The sequence below is a fragment of the Amblyomma maculatum genome, chromosome 11 (genome assembly GCF_055883805.1).
Source record: "Amblyomma maculatum isolate TAMU_Amacu chromosome 11, ASM5588380v1, whole genome shotgun sequence".
NCBI lineage: Eukaryota > Metazoa > Arthropoda > Arachnida > Ixodida > Ixodidae > Amblyomma > Amblyomma maculatum.
In genome coordinates this window covers 114,125,304-114,138,945 of record NC_139354.1, presented here as the reverse complement: position 1 = coordinate 114,138,945, position 13,642 = coordinate 114,125,304, and the positions used below count along the sequence as shown (strand labels likewise).

Here is a 13,642-nt window from a genome sequence, read left to right as displayed (position 1 = left end):
TCTGGAACCTATAGAGGAATTCTACGGTTCGAAAATTTTTGTATGGTAACTAGGCATCCTGAAAAAAAAATGAAATAAACTGCGATGGGCTCTGGCAGGGCACATACAGCTCGCATAACAGCAACCAATTCTGACCGTAGTTTCAAAGTTTCATTTGGAATCCTGAAACAGGAAGTCGAAAGTGTTCTAGAGCAAAGTGGGCCTAAGTGGAGTAGGCACGTTGCTTTCCGTGGATCACAAATTGATAGCCACGAAAAGAAACAGCGCGCGCACTTGTTTTTTCTGCGTATACAAGCAGGCAGTTACATGCCTCAACTATTACTGATGGCAGATTGGTATTTTGCTCGATGTATGAACACGTGCAGAATTCGGCACACGTGTGTTCATTGAGAGTCCGCATTCATGAGATAACCGGGCAACGAAGAGATGAGTGAATTAGCGCCGTCTGTCAGCCGGTGACAGCATCAGCAGGCAAGCATGCCACTACTTTCGTTTGAATCTTGTAATCCGGGAACTTCTACTTCAGGATAGAAAACAGCTTTGGGAAACTAACGTGAAATACGAACTTGGAAAAAATAAATCTATGTCGTTCAATCAGGCGACAGACTAGATCCTGAAAAATGGTTCGATAATTGAATACACGTGCAGTAAAACGCATCAAGTAAAATCAGATAATAAATAAAAATTTCTTAAACGACGCTCATAAATTTCTAAAGAGGATCGGACGCAGAGCAAATACCAGGCGTCACCATGTAATTATAGTCAGGGAGACAAAGGAATTGCGCAGAAAAGTGTTTTCATGCGGGGCACTGTGACTAAACTCCTCCACGTGAGGTCAGACAGATTGAACCAGAATTTTGAGCTAGTTGGTAAGTATTCAATGTGCGTTGACTGCGAAAGGTCACGCGAAGGTGAAAACGCAGAGAACCGCTAGCACCTAAATTTATAGAAGGTATCTTTATATGTATACTCGTGTACTTATCAATAAATTCGGTGGCTAGTCACCGCCTTTCTGCTTTTTCACGACATCAAATCATTGTCTATGTCTAAAGGAGACGCAGTTGTTGTGATGTTCAGCTCCACGCAAAACGAAGCTACATAGATCGTAGCATCTACAGTCGCATGTTCATCGCCAGACGCCATAATTTTCGACTTGAAAATGCGATTTAAACTTCCAGTTTTTATGCATTGGAAACAAAACTAGTATTTTGACGGATGACCATGGCCATGGTCATGTGCTGTTCACGTTTGCACATTTCAATAGTGCAGCCGTATCTTGCCGTTGCTCATCTTTGCGGTAGACATGCGCACTCTGATTATTTTTTAGCCTGAACGCGGGAGCATCGGCCGCCCATGAGCACGACGCACAGCAGCGAAATCAACAAGATTACGCGCATGCGCAGTACGGTTTCCGGCGCAGCCTGGCTAAAGACAGACGCACCGGTCTGCTGATTTTGCGCGTGGGCGTATTATTGCCGATTTTGTTCAAAAACGCGATAACAGGTGGTTGTTAAGGGCAACAGAGGTGATAGCAAAAAAAAAAAAAGAAGCGAAGAGTTGCGGGAACGTTAGAGCCAGGCTGACAGATGGTAAGTGAAGTCTGCGAGAGTATAAAATAGCGATCACCGTATTCTGGGTCAAGTGCAAAATGTTTAGGCTCCTTGTCCGCACGCGCCTTCCACGGCACGCTCCCTGCTGAATCACTCAAATGCCACGTGCATGTATACTATAGCGGGGCTACAGCACCCAACTGGATTGCAAAACAGCACCCAAGTGGCTGCTTTTGTTACAGGCGAAGGAACACCCCGAAGTCATTTATAGCCATTAACTGCTGAATAAATTGCCTTGCAAGATTATTGATTGCCATCCTCCTGCCTGTCAGAGTCAATGGCTTGAAAAACCTGCGACCTTCCTTTGCTGAAGAAAAATAACTGCGTGTCCAAACTCGGGGGAAAGAAGAGAAGGAAGAAGAATACAGCGGCCATCGAGGTTTGTGGCCAAAAAGAAACTTCCGTGGAGAAACAAACATGGGTCAGAATGCAAGCCGCCACCGCAATGATCGCAAAGGGGCGGGTGCTTTATCGGCGGATCGCACACCGTCCGACGCGGAGCCAAGCGGTTTGTCTTCCGACCTTGCGGCGTTCTCCGGGACCAGCAAGCCCAGCCCATACCAAGCTAGCAGCGGGCTGTGAGTATAGCAGTATGACCGACAATATCGGAACTTTTAAAGAGGGGGTTATTTTTAATTATATCAGGAAAAGGTGCCAACCAAAACAGGAAATGTTTAGTCAGGATATCCCAGTTGAGCCCCTCCAGTCACAAAATATGACTGGTTGGTGTTGAACAATGCCGTCATGAATCCCTTAATGGGTCGCCATGCATGGTAAGCTTTGTTGTATCAGTGTGCAAAGTGACAGACGGCCGCTGAATGGGAAAACCGTAGTTCAAGACGAAGAAGAGTTCCTGCAGAACATCGGCTTCAGGTCTAAGAGGCCTGACTCTTGAATGTCAGGGAGAATTCTAGGTGCTTTAATCCTTTACGCAAGTTTTAACCGTCTTAATCATCTCATGTAAGCATTAGGTGTTTACCCACGAACCACTTGGCAATATAGAGTTGTTTCTCAGATTTGAAGCTGATGCAGTGCAGGGACCATGTGGGATGTAGGTATTCCACCCCGGCCAACAACGTTGCTGGGCAACGCCTCAGCACTCTGGAAGGTAATAAAAAAAGATATTGCTTCTCTTTGTTCTTACTCTGCTTTTCTAAAATCATGCCCAATAAAATTTAGGGGAAAATACAAATTCCTTTTATGTTTAGGAAGGACAGAACCACACTATTTCAGCAGCATTCTCGAATCTAACTCAAACTAGCCAATATAGTTCTTATTCTCCTGTCAAGCGTGAGGTCATGTCTAGACGTCTTACACCCAACGCATAGTTTCTTTCTTCCTGACCATACAGTGTCATGCCTATATATATTCTCTGCAATCGCGCTCAGGCCCTTTATGACTTTGCAGCAATTCTCCGAATCCGGCCTCCGAATTCGACATTACCGTGTCACGCGGCCTGCTTCAGCTGGGCATTGACCTTATGCGCGAGCTGCGCCGCTCTACGGCGGCAGCGGACGGCAACGTGGTTCTCTCGCCCTACGCCGTGGGCAGCGCCCTGCAGGATCTGCTGGAGGGTGCCCGGGGGGACACGGCCGCCCAGATAGAAGCCGCCCTGCACTTGCCTCCAGGACACAAGGTAGTGAAAAAGTCTTTTATGCGTTAGAGTAATCGATAAAATAAATTATATTTGAGAGGACGAGCGCCATTACCCCTTAGAAGCAAGGCTCATTGCATTATCATACTCATGAATTCCGAGCGCATCATCACTCATAAATTCTGAACCTACCGTCTATCGTGACAAGAAAATTTGGCCGATTATTGTTTCACACCTCATAACAAATCGGAATTTGCTCACTCCCATCTTCTTCCTACTTTTCACATCTCAGATCACCCTGATCATGCAAACAAAATATTCCTCAGTTTTCCCACGAACAAAAATATCAAAATTCAACATTAAATTTGGCAATAATTGAATGTAATGAGTTGCCATCTAAGCCTGTTCTTACAGATTTATTAGCATTGTAAGCAGCATTCTAGCTGAGCTTTTGTCGTTATATGTGTAGACTTTCTTGTTCTTGCTTATTTCGGGGTCATTATATGTATGAGTCAGTGACTCTGGAAATATTTTCTATCTTGTTCTTAGGAGCTTGATCCAAACATTTGCACTGACGGTACAGTGATTCATTCCGCCGTAAGTTTTCTGCGCTCACGATCCATTTTTTTTTCTTCTTTTTTTTTTTTTTTTTTTGAAGTCTAGAGAAGGCTGTCATGTACAATGTTTGTTTTGGTGGTTTCTGGTCTTGAACGTTTCAAAGCAACTCAGGCTATGAGAGAGCGGAGGACGCCGGAAATTTAATAATATAATAATTGGTTCATATTAAAGGAAAGGCGCAGTATCTGTTGTTGAGGCTCTAGGAAGAATAGAATGAAAAAAAAAATGCACGGGCCTGCTACTGGCTCTCTAGCTGCGCCACCTCCGCTGCCTCGTGCGGACAGAAGAGAAACTGATTTAAAAAAGTGATTTATTTATAGGAAGGGAAAGGCGCGGTAACTGTCTCACTTGTTTTCTGTAGACACCGCAACCGCGCCGTAAGGGAAGGGAGGAAGGTGGGAGTGAAAGTGGAAAGAGAGAAAGAGGAGCCGTAGTGGAGGGCTACGCAGTAATTTCGACCACCTGGGGATCTTTAACGTGCGCTGACATCGCACAGCACACGGACGCCTCTTCGTTTCGCCTCCATCGAAACGCAGCCGCCGAGGTCGGGTTCGAACCCGGGTACTCCGGCACAGTGATCGGGCGTCTTACCACTGCACCACCCCGGCGGGGCGGACAGAAGAGAAAATAGAGAAGAAAGAAAAAGAAGAGGGAGAGAAAGACGCGCGCCGCAACAACAGCCGTCGTCCACCACCGAAGCGGAGGCGGGTGCATGACAACCTACAACAGATAAAAATTCGGTGGCAGGCTAGCCTCCACCGCAAGCGGCGGTAACCTGCCTGTCCCAGCCCCATCAGGGGACACTTCTGTGGACATCTGAATAGAGCCGTAAAGGAAGGGCAGGAGGGAATGAAAGCTGAAAGAGAGAAAGGGCGCCGTAGTGGAGGGCCGCCGAGTAGTTTCAACCAACCGGGGGTCTTTAACGCGCACCGACATCGCACAGTACACGAACGCCATTACGTTTCGCATCCATCGGAATGCAGCCGGTGACGATTGGGTTAGAACCCGGGTATTCCGCCACAGTAGTCGGGCATCTTAACCACTGCGCCACCGCGTAGGAGCTCTTTTCGCAGTTCTGATAGTGAGTTGGAATATTGTTTGCCTGCCTATGTTCCCTATTTTTGTACGAAGATTACATGCTTCTTATGTTTATATCTCTTTCCCTTATGGCCCACGCAGAGGGCATGAGAGAGGTGGTGTGCGGTAGATTTTTAAATGAATTAACAATGCTAAAAAGGTTTTTAAGATAACATAAAAAAAATGGCTGAGGCTTAGCTTGGTTAAGCCTGGTCAGATGCGAAGCATATTGATTGCTAAACTCGGCTTTCCATGGTTACACTTGGCTGAACTTTTCTTTCCTTGGTTACACGTGTTTTTACACGGTTTAAACTTGGAATGCACAATGTTTTCCCATCGCATAAAACTAGGTGATAGCATGAGCGCAATCGTCTCCCCTTTATATATAAACCTGCGCTGTACCACGTGGTCCGCACAGCGTGCAACCGCAGCCGACGGCGCGAGCCGGTCACCGTCTCTCCTCTGTCGTGACATCAGCGTATCACGTGGTGTGACGTCACCATACCACGTGGTCCGCACGGCGTGCAACCGCAGCCAACGGCGCGAGCTGGACCCCCGTCTCTCCTCTCTCGTGACGTCAGCGTATCACGTGGTGTGACGTAGCATACCACGTGGTCCGCACGGCGTGCAATCGCAGCCGACGGCGCGAGCCGGTCCCCGTCTCTCCTCTGTCGTGACGTCAGCGTATCACGTGGTGTGACGTCACCATACCACGTGGTCCGCACGGCGTGCAACCGCAGCCAACGGCGCGAGCTGGACCCCCGTCTCTCTTCTGTCGTGACGTCAGCGTATCACGTGGTGTGACGTAGCATACCACATTCTTTGCCCGGCGTGTAACCGTCACGAAGGGCTGTGGTTTACCTCTAGCAATATGCTTCGCATAAAAATTAGAGGGCTTCAACGTTGTCTAATCGAATGGGGAGCGAGAGGTTCCGCTGCGGATGACCGAGCGTTGCATCGAACACAACCAGCGTTCCGTTGAACGCATCAAAGTTCGCAAGATCGAGGAGGAGGACAAAACATCTTTATTCATTTAGTCAGCGGGGGGACCCTCAGTCCAGGGTCCCGTTGGCCGAGGCTGCAGTAACAGCGCGGCGAGCCAGCCATTGCTGGCGCTCCGGGCAGGGGTCCTGCAGGGCGGCCTCCCAATCTTCCATGCCAGGGTGGGGGAGAGGGCTTAAAGAAGGGGTAACTTGGCACGCCCAAACCATGTGGTAGAGCGTTGCCCTCTCACCGCAATGTGGGCAGTCAGGAGAATAAAGGGAGGGGTTTAGGAGAAATGGTGTAATAAAGGTGTTAGTTTGCAACATGGAGAAAACTCGTGGCAACTACCGAACCAGCGGTTTCTGTGTCTTTGTTGTTGTTGTTCATCTGCAACAGCGACGAAACCGGTTGCTAGGCAACGGGACGCGCTTTTTCGCACCGGCGATATGCTCACGGATAGCGTAGTGTACCTCGCGCTCCAAAATTATGGGGAACACTCAAGCTCTGCCTTCAGTGGTATTATTGTAGCTGCGGTGAGCGAAGCGGAGGCAGAGCGACTAAGCAAGATGTTTATTCGGCATGTTGGGCAGTGCAGAGCCAGACTAACTTGAGCGATGTGCTCACTCGCCTTCTTAACCAGAGAGCAGCGCCCCCGCGGGACACAGATTCTAGTCGCTCACAGTGCAATGGTTGGTTGGTTGGTTCACAGGAAGGGAAAGGCGCAGTATCTGTCACACTTGCTCTGTGGCAGTATAACTATTTTACACAAGCTCTATGGTGTATAACGATTAAGAGACTTCCGAGACCGAGAACTGCGCCGAAGAGGTAGCGTGTTCGGATGTGGCGCTGACTCCAGAAGCGGTGGTGCCTGCAGCGTGGACCTTGCGGGCGAACTGGAGTTCTGTCCCGGCAACGTGGATGCTTGGTCAGGGTGCACAGGCGGTAGTGCTGATGACTCTTGTGCCTCGTACGTAGCCGAGGGAGGGTTCTCAGCAAATGACCCTTCCGGTACAGAGTCGGACACTGAACTGGGTACAGAGCGATACACACACGGCCCGGCTTCAATACTTTGAAACGAACAAGGACATAGGTTGTCGGCATGCACGGACCTCTGTTTCTGACCGATTCTAACATTGTAGGTGGATGCACTGCACCGCTGTTCTACGATGACCCGTAACCACTTTGCGTCCCATGGACGTAGTCCTTGCACGAGCAAATGGTCGCCTTCCTCAAATGATCTCCGTAACCGCCCTCTCTCGTCAACCTTCTCTCTCGTCTGGTAGAACCTCTCATCCATACGCTTTTCCAAGTTCGGTTGGAGAAAGGTCAGGCGTGTGCGCGGCTTTCATGACAAACAATTCCGTGGATGTCAGACCCGTGGCTGCGGTTGGTGTGTTTCAGTACGTGAACAGAAATTGGTCAACTCGGTGTTGCAAAGTTCTTGTTATCCCCGTTCTTCTCTCCGCAAAAACCTGTCGCTGAAGGTGCCGCTTAATAGTCTGTACACACCGCTCTGCACTTCCATTTGATGCAGGGTGGTACGGTGGCGTTCTGGTATGCCGCACTCCATTCCTGCGGATTGATTGATTGATTGATAAACTTTATTGGGGAAAATTGCGGTTAAGGGTAGTGGTTTAGGAAAGAGCAGTAGTCGGCAGTCCTCTGTCCAGGAGTCCGTTGGCCTCAGGAGCGGCTCTGGCCCGCTGCACCAGCATGAGCTGTTACTGTGCGTCCGAGTCGGCTAGAAGGTCCTCCCACTGCTCAGGACTAGGGCTATCTATTTTAGGCAGTATGGGGCTTACCCTGCATCCCCATGTTGTGTGGTATAGTGTAGTAATGTCTCCGCACCAGACACATTCGCTTTTGTATTGTGTTTGACATATCCTGTGGTACAGGGCTCTGTTTGGATATGCGTTTGTTTGTAGGCGCCTAAGTGTAGTGGCTTGTTTTCGACTTAGTGTGTCATGTGAAAGTGCGTACTTTCTACGCCTCTCCCTACACGCTCGCATTGTTTCCCCGTATGTTTCTGGCGTCGTAAAAGGCTCCACCGACGGCTCCGTCGCCCGGCTAGTGAACCCTCGGACGACGGCATCAACTCTAATGTTACCCTCCACCCCAGCGTCGGGGACCCAAACAATCGTGTGTTGTCTACTTGCGTCTGTTCCTTCTGGCCGGCCGGCTAGGAGCTTTTTTGCTATGCGATGAATCCTGTTGTGTTGGAAGGCACGACAGGCGGCTTGCGAGTCCGAGACTATCCAATAACTGTGCTGGCTTCGGTTTGCTTCCGAGATTGCTAGGGCTATTGCCACCTGTTCCACTGAGTGAATGCATTTGGTTCGTATACTTGTTCCGTATATGAGCTTGCCTCGTGAGTCAGTGACCGCGGTTGCAGTCGCCTCTCTGCCTTTTTACCTCGCTGCGTCGACGTACATCACAAAATGTTTTGTGTTCAGTTGTTTGTCAAAGGTTTTGACTCTCACATTCCTTCTGCCATTATGATTGATAAGGTCCATATTTCTGGGCCTGGGAAAGTGCCCCTGATGTCTAGTGCGATATTTGTGGTTTCTGCACTTTTGTCATCTTTAAGGGTATAACCGAGTTTCGTAAGGAGAGCACGGCCCGTCTTGGTCTGTTTAAGCCTTATGATCTGGAAGTCGAGCATAGCTTTGCAATGTTCTTCGAAGGTACAGTGCATTCCCAGATCAAACTTGCTGTTAGAGGCGTATGGTGACAATCGCAGAGCCAGTTTGTATGCCTTCTTGATTAGTACGTTTATCTTTTTCCTTTCTGTCTTGGTTGTTTTAAGATATGGGAGACTGTAGGTGAGGCGTGGAATGACGAGAGCTGTCAATATCCGTATTGCGTCTTATTCCTTAATCCCCCTTCTTTTGTTTGTTATCCTGCTTATCATTCTGGAGGTTTGGACAGTCACAGTGGTAAGAGATTTGATCGTGTGATCACGCTTGCCTCCTTCTTGTAACCACAGCCCTAGTACTCTCATTTTGCCCGTCGGACGAATCGGGTGTCCGTTCATGATATATGTCGATGTCCAGTGGTTAGTACCTGCTAGAGTGTAATCTTATGTATTGTACTTTCTCCGGAGAGCACTGCATTCCTCTACAGCGAGTGAAATCCTGACGTTCTTGCGCAGCGAGTTGTAATCGTTCTCTTTTCTCCCCGGTGAACCCCTTCTAGGTCCATACTGTTATATCGTCTGCATAGATTGCATGTTCTATGTGTTGTATGTTCCTGAGTCTTCTCGCTATCCCTATCATGGCAATGTTAAACGGTTTTGGAGATATAACTGATCCTTGTGGTGTGCCCTTGTTGGGGGTTTTTCTCGTTTCTGGTCGTATGTTACAGTCCGGTGATTCAGCCGTTCGGTCCTTTCCTGCACCGGATGAAGTTCAATGCTGCTGTGGCCGTTTCCCACCACCTGGCTTATTATGCATGGCGCTGACTGTACTTTGCACCCAGGCTGGTTGAAATTCCAGACTTTCCTTTCGCGCCAGCTTTTCGCAATGTCGCAGGCATCCGAAACCGTGAACTTTCTCCTTTTCAGCAGCTCGGCTTGCGTTGCGCTGTGGCAGAGGCCCACTACAAAGCGATCTCGAAGAGCCTCGTGTAGAAATTCCCCAAATTCACAGGAAGCTGCCAAACGCCTCAACTACACTGCATATCCTGCTATAGACTCTCCGTCTTGCTGGCACCGCCGAATAAATTTAAATCATTCTGCAATGACCATAGGCTTCGGTGCGAAATGACTTCGCAGCACTTCTACCAGTTCAGCACAAGTCTTGTCCTCTGGGTTTTGAGGCTCTGGCAGTCTTCAGCGCCTTGTAAGCCTTCTTGCCTATCGCCGTTATAAACTTCAAAACCTTGAGGTCGTCGCTCACCTGGGAGGCCTTCCAAAAGTGCTCGAATCTTTCTACGTAGGACCCAAAGTCCTCGCCTCCGTCCTCGACGAACTGGTCGAATCTACCAAGCGTTGCCATGCCTAAGCCTCGCCGGAGCACCCTACGCAAACACAGCGATGCGGTTTTGCACTGACCGGCAGCGTCCCTTCGTGAACGCTGCGATGAGGTTCTCGCATTCAGGTAGCATCCCGTCCTTTTTGCGCAGTCCGGCAGTATCCTATCCTCGTTGCCAATTATGTTGTAGCCGCGGTGAGCGAAGCGGAGGCAGAGCAACATGTTTATTCTGCATGTTGGGCCGTACAGAACAAGACTAACTTAACTAGAGAGCAGCGCCCCCGCGTGACACAGATTTCAGTCGCTCACAGTGGAATCACATGGCACTTCAGGTATGACGCGGTGGCGTAGGCTACCAGCCCACATATAAAGCCCCGCTCTAACTGAGCTGTATGAACGTGCCTGCATGGCATGGAACTTCCCCAGTGGTTGTATGAGGAGTGTTGCGATACGCCAAAAGAAAATCAGCAATAGCTGAGCGTAGGGGTACGGGCGGATTCTTACGCCACGCAGACTTGAGTGACTGCACGAAGCGCTCAGCCTGTCCATTGCTGCTTGGATTATACGGCGCTGTGCGAACATGACGGGTGCCAATGCCAATGCTGCGCATGTATTTTGAGAACGCGTCCGATGTGAATTGCGGACCGTTATCCGATACAAGCGTCTCTGGAAAACCGAAACGACAGAGAAGTTCATGAAGACGATCAATGGTTTTCTCTGCGGATGTATCTTTCATTTCAAACACTTCTGGCCACTTAGAATGAGCGTCTATGACTATCAAGAGCATCGCACCTCTGAATGGGCCTGCGAAGTCGACGTGAACCCGTTCCCACGGCCGTCTAGGCCACGCCCATGGATGAAGCGGAGCAGGGCACGGCATGTTGCGCTGCGACTGGCACGACTGACATGCGCTCACTTTCTGTTCGATGTCTCTGTCAATTGTTGGCCACCACACGTAACTTCTCGCCAACTCCTTCGTCCGGACGATTCCAGGGTGCCCCTGGTGCAGCTCCTCAAGCATGAACGACTGGAAGCGCTCAAGAATGACGACACGAGTTCCCAGCACCAGGCATCCTTGCTGCAAAGACAACTCCAAACGTCTGTAGAAAAACGGCTTCAGTAAGTCATTCGGAGCGCGATTCGGCCAGCCGTTCAAAACGTACTGCATGACTGCTTTGAGTACAGGGTCACGGCTGGTCTCGCGTGTTATGTCACGGCAGTTTACTGGAAGCGAGTCAAAACGCAGAACGTAGAATTTATCTTCCGGTGCTTCATCATCATTGCCAGGCAACGGCAGCCGCGAAAGGCAATCCGAGTCTGCGTTTTCTGCTGACGACTTGTACTTGAGCGTGTAGTTGTAGGCAGATAACAAAACGGCCCAACGCTGTAATCTCGCTGAAGCTATCGTAGGAATGCCTGTTTCGGGCCCGAGAATGGTGTGCAATGGCTTATGATCGCTTACGAGGATGAATGAACGTACATAGAGGTAGTAGTGAAACGTTTTCACACCGAAAATTAGGGCGAGTGCCTCTTTCTCAATTTGGCTGTAGCATAGCCTCAGCCTTAGTCAATGTTCTTGATGCGTATGCTATTGGCTTGCACATACCATTTGGTAGGACGTGAGAGAGCACGGCTCCGATGCCGTATGCTGATGCGTCGCAAGACAGCTGTAGTGGCAATCCGGGCTCGTAGTGGGTAAGCACGGGTGGCATGGAAAGCAACTTCTTAACTTCAACGAAGGCGTCCTCGCATTCCCTGCTCCACACCCAGGGCACATCACTGCGTAAAAGCCTGTTGAGCGGTGCGATTACACTGGATAGGTTCGGAATGAACTTTCCATAGTAGTTAACTAGGCCAAGCTGGGACCGCAGCTGATGCTTGTCATTTGGCCTCGGTGCCTTTGAAATAGCTGCCACTTTGTCATCGGCTGGACACACGCCATCAGCGCTTACAATGTGACCGAGGTACTGAAGCTGGTCCTTAAAGAACTGGCATTTAGGAGTCATCACCTTAACTCCTCTTTCTGACAAGCGTTTCAAAACAGCTTCGAGGTTACGCAGGTGCCCTTCATCAGTCTTTCCCGTTACGAGGATATCATCAATGTAACATGCAACCCCTTCGAGTCCTTTGAGCATGTTATCCATTATCCTTTGAAAGATTGCAGGAGCTGATGCTATGCCAAAAGGTAGGCGGTTGACGACGTACAACCCTTTGTGTGTATTTAGCGTCAAGTATTCTTTCGACCGTTCGTCCATTTCTACCTGCTGGTATGCTCTGTTGAGGTCAAGTTTCGAGAACTTCTTTCCTCCCGCAATGATTGCAAAAAGCTCGTCTGCTTTTGGAAGCGGATAATGCTCAGTGTCCAGAATTGGATTCAGGGTGACTTTGTAGTCACCGCACAGTCTTATCGAGCCATCAGCTTTAATGACCGGCACAACCGGCGTAGCAAACTTGCTGCTAGCCACTGGTGATATAACGCCAAGCTTTTCTAGCTTCACAAGTTCCTGTTCTACTGCCGGACGTAATGCGAATGGCACAGTCCTTGCCTTCAAATATCTAGGCTCTTGATTGTCTTTGAAATAAAGAGCAGCTTTCTCACCATTTATCTTGCCCAAGTCTTCGCTGAACAGTTGCGTGTACTTTCGTAGCAAGGCCTGAAGTTTCTCCGACGACTCTTCGGTCGCACAAGCCAAACTCCTGACGGCGTTCAGCTCCCAGATACGGCTCCAGTCAAACCGAATCTTTTGTAGCCACTCCCGTCCCAGAAGTGAGTGTCCGTCTTCTGGCACCACGTAGAGCGGTAGGCGCTGCTTTTGGCCGTTCGTTTCCACGTTGACTTCAAGCACTCCAATGGGCTTGATTACTTCACCCGTGTACGTTCGTAGTCGAAGACTGGTTCGTTGCGGGTGCAAATCTGGAAAAAGCCTCCTGCAGTGGTTGCGTGCAATTATCGAGACAGCAGCTCCGGTGTCCAGCTCCATCTGTAACGGTACACTGTTAACTTTGACTGTCACCATAAAAGGCACTGCACGTGTGTCTAAGGTAACGTCATTCAGAGCAAGTTTTGTTTGCCTGTTGAATGAGCTTACTGTGAGCGTTTTCACACGTCGCGGACGACTTGTGCAAACTCGTTGAATGTGTCCCTTCTTTTGGCACTTATAACAAGTTGCTTGCGAATGCGGACAAGATGCTGCTCCGTGCTTGGGCGAACCACATCGATAGCATGCTACCGTCTTTTCTTCGGGAGTTGGCCTTGAGCTAGGCATTTTGTGTATATCGGCATTCCTTTCGTACACTACGTGCGCTTCTGTCGCATTTCGCACTGCTGCTTCAAAAGACAGGGCACGCTCGACAGCTTTTTTGAAAGTTAGGGCATTATCTTCGGCAAATAAATGCCGTTGGATTTCGACGCGCTGCAACCCGGAGACAAATCGGTCGCGCAGTGACTGATCCAAGAACTCGCCGAAATCGCATGTTTGAGCAAGGTGTCTTATCTCGGCCACGAACTCCGATATGGTTTCAGTTTCTTTCTGCGACCGGCGGTGAAATTTTGCTCTTTCGCCGATGACCGACGGCTTCGGAGACAAGTGATTGCGAAGTAGCGTTATGAGCGTTGCATAGGGCTTAGACGAGGGCTTATCCGGAATAGTCAGTGACTTGAGAAGGGCGTAAGTTTGCGGTCCGATCAAACTCAGGAGCACGACTACTTTTAAGTCTTCCGGAACCTTGTTAGCACGCAAATATGATTCTAACCGCTCTTCATACGAAAGCCAATCAGTCGTAGAATC

General features: G+C 49.4%; 1 protein-coding gene across 1 annotated transcript in view; it reads left to right on the top strand.

The window, feature by feature from the left end:
• The first annotated feature begins 2,027 nt into the window (after positions 1-2,027).
• Positions 2,028-13,642, top strand: part of LOC146174716 (iris-like) — a 54,306-nt gene continuing 42,691 nt past the window's right edge. Inside the window, exons 1-2 of the mRNA XM_084585446.1 lie at positions 2,028-2,188; positions 3,018-3,246. Coding sequence (XP_084441572.1) covers positions 2,028-2,188; positions 3,018-3,246 — 390 coding nt within the window. The remainder of the gene's footprint in view (positions 2,189-3,017; positions 3,247-13,642) is intronic.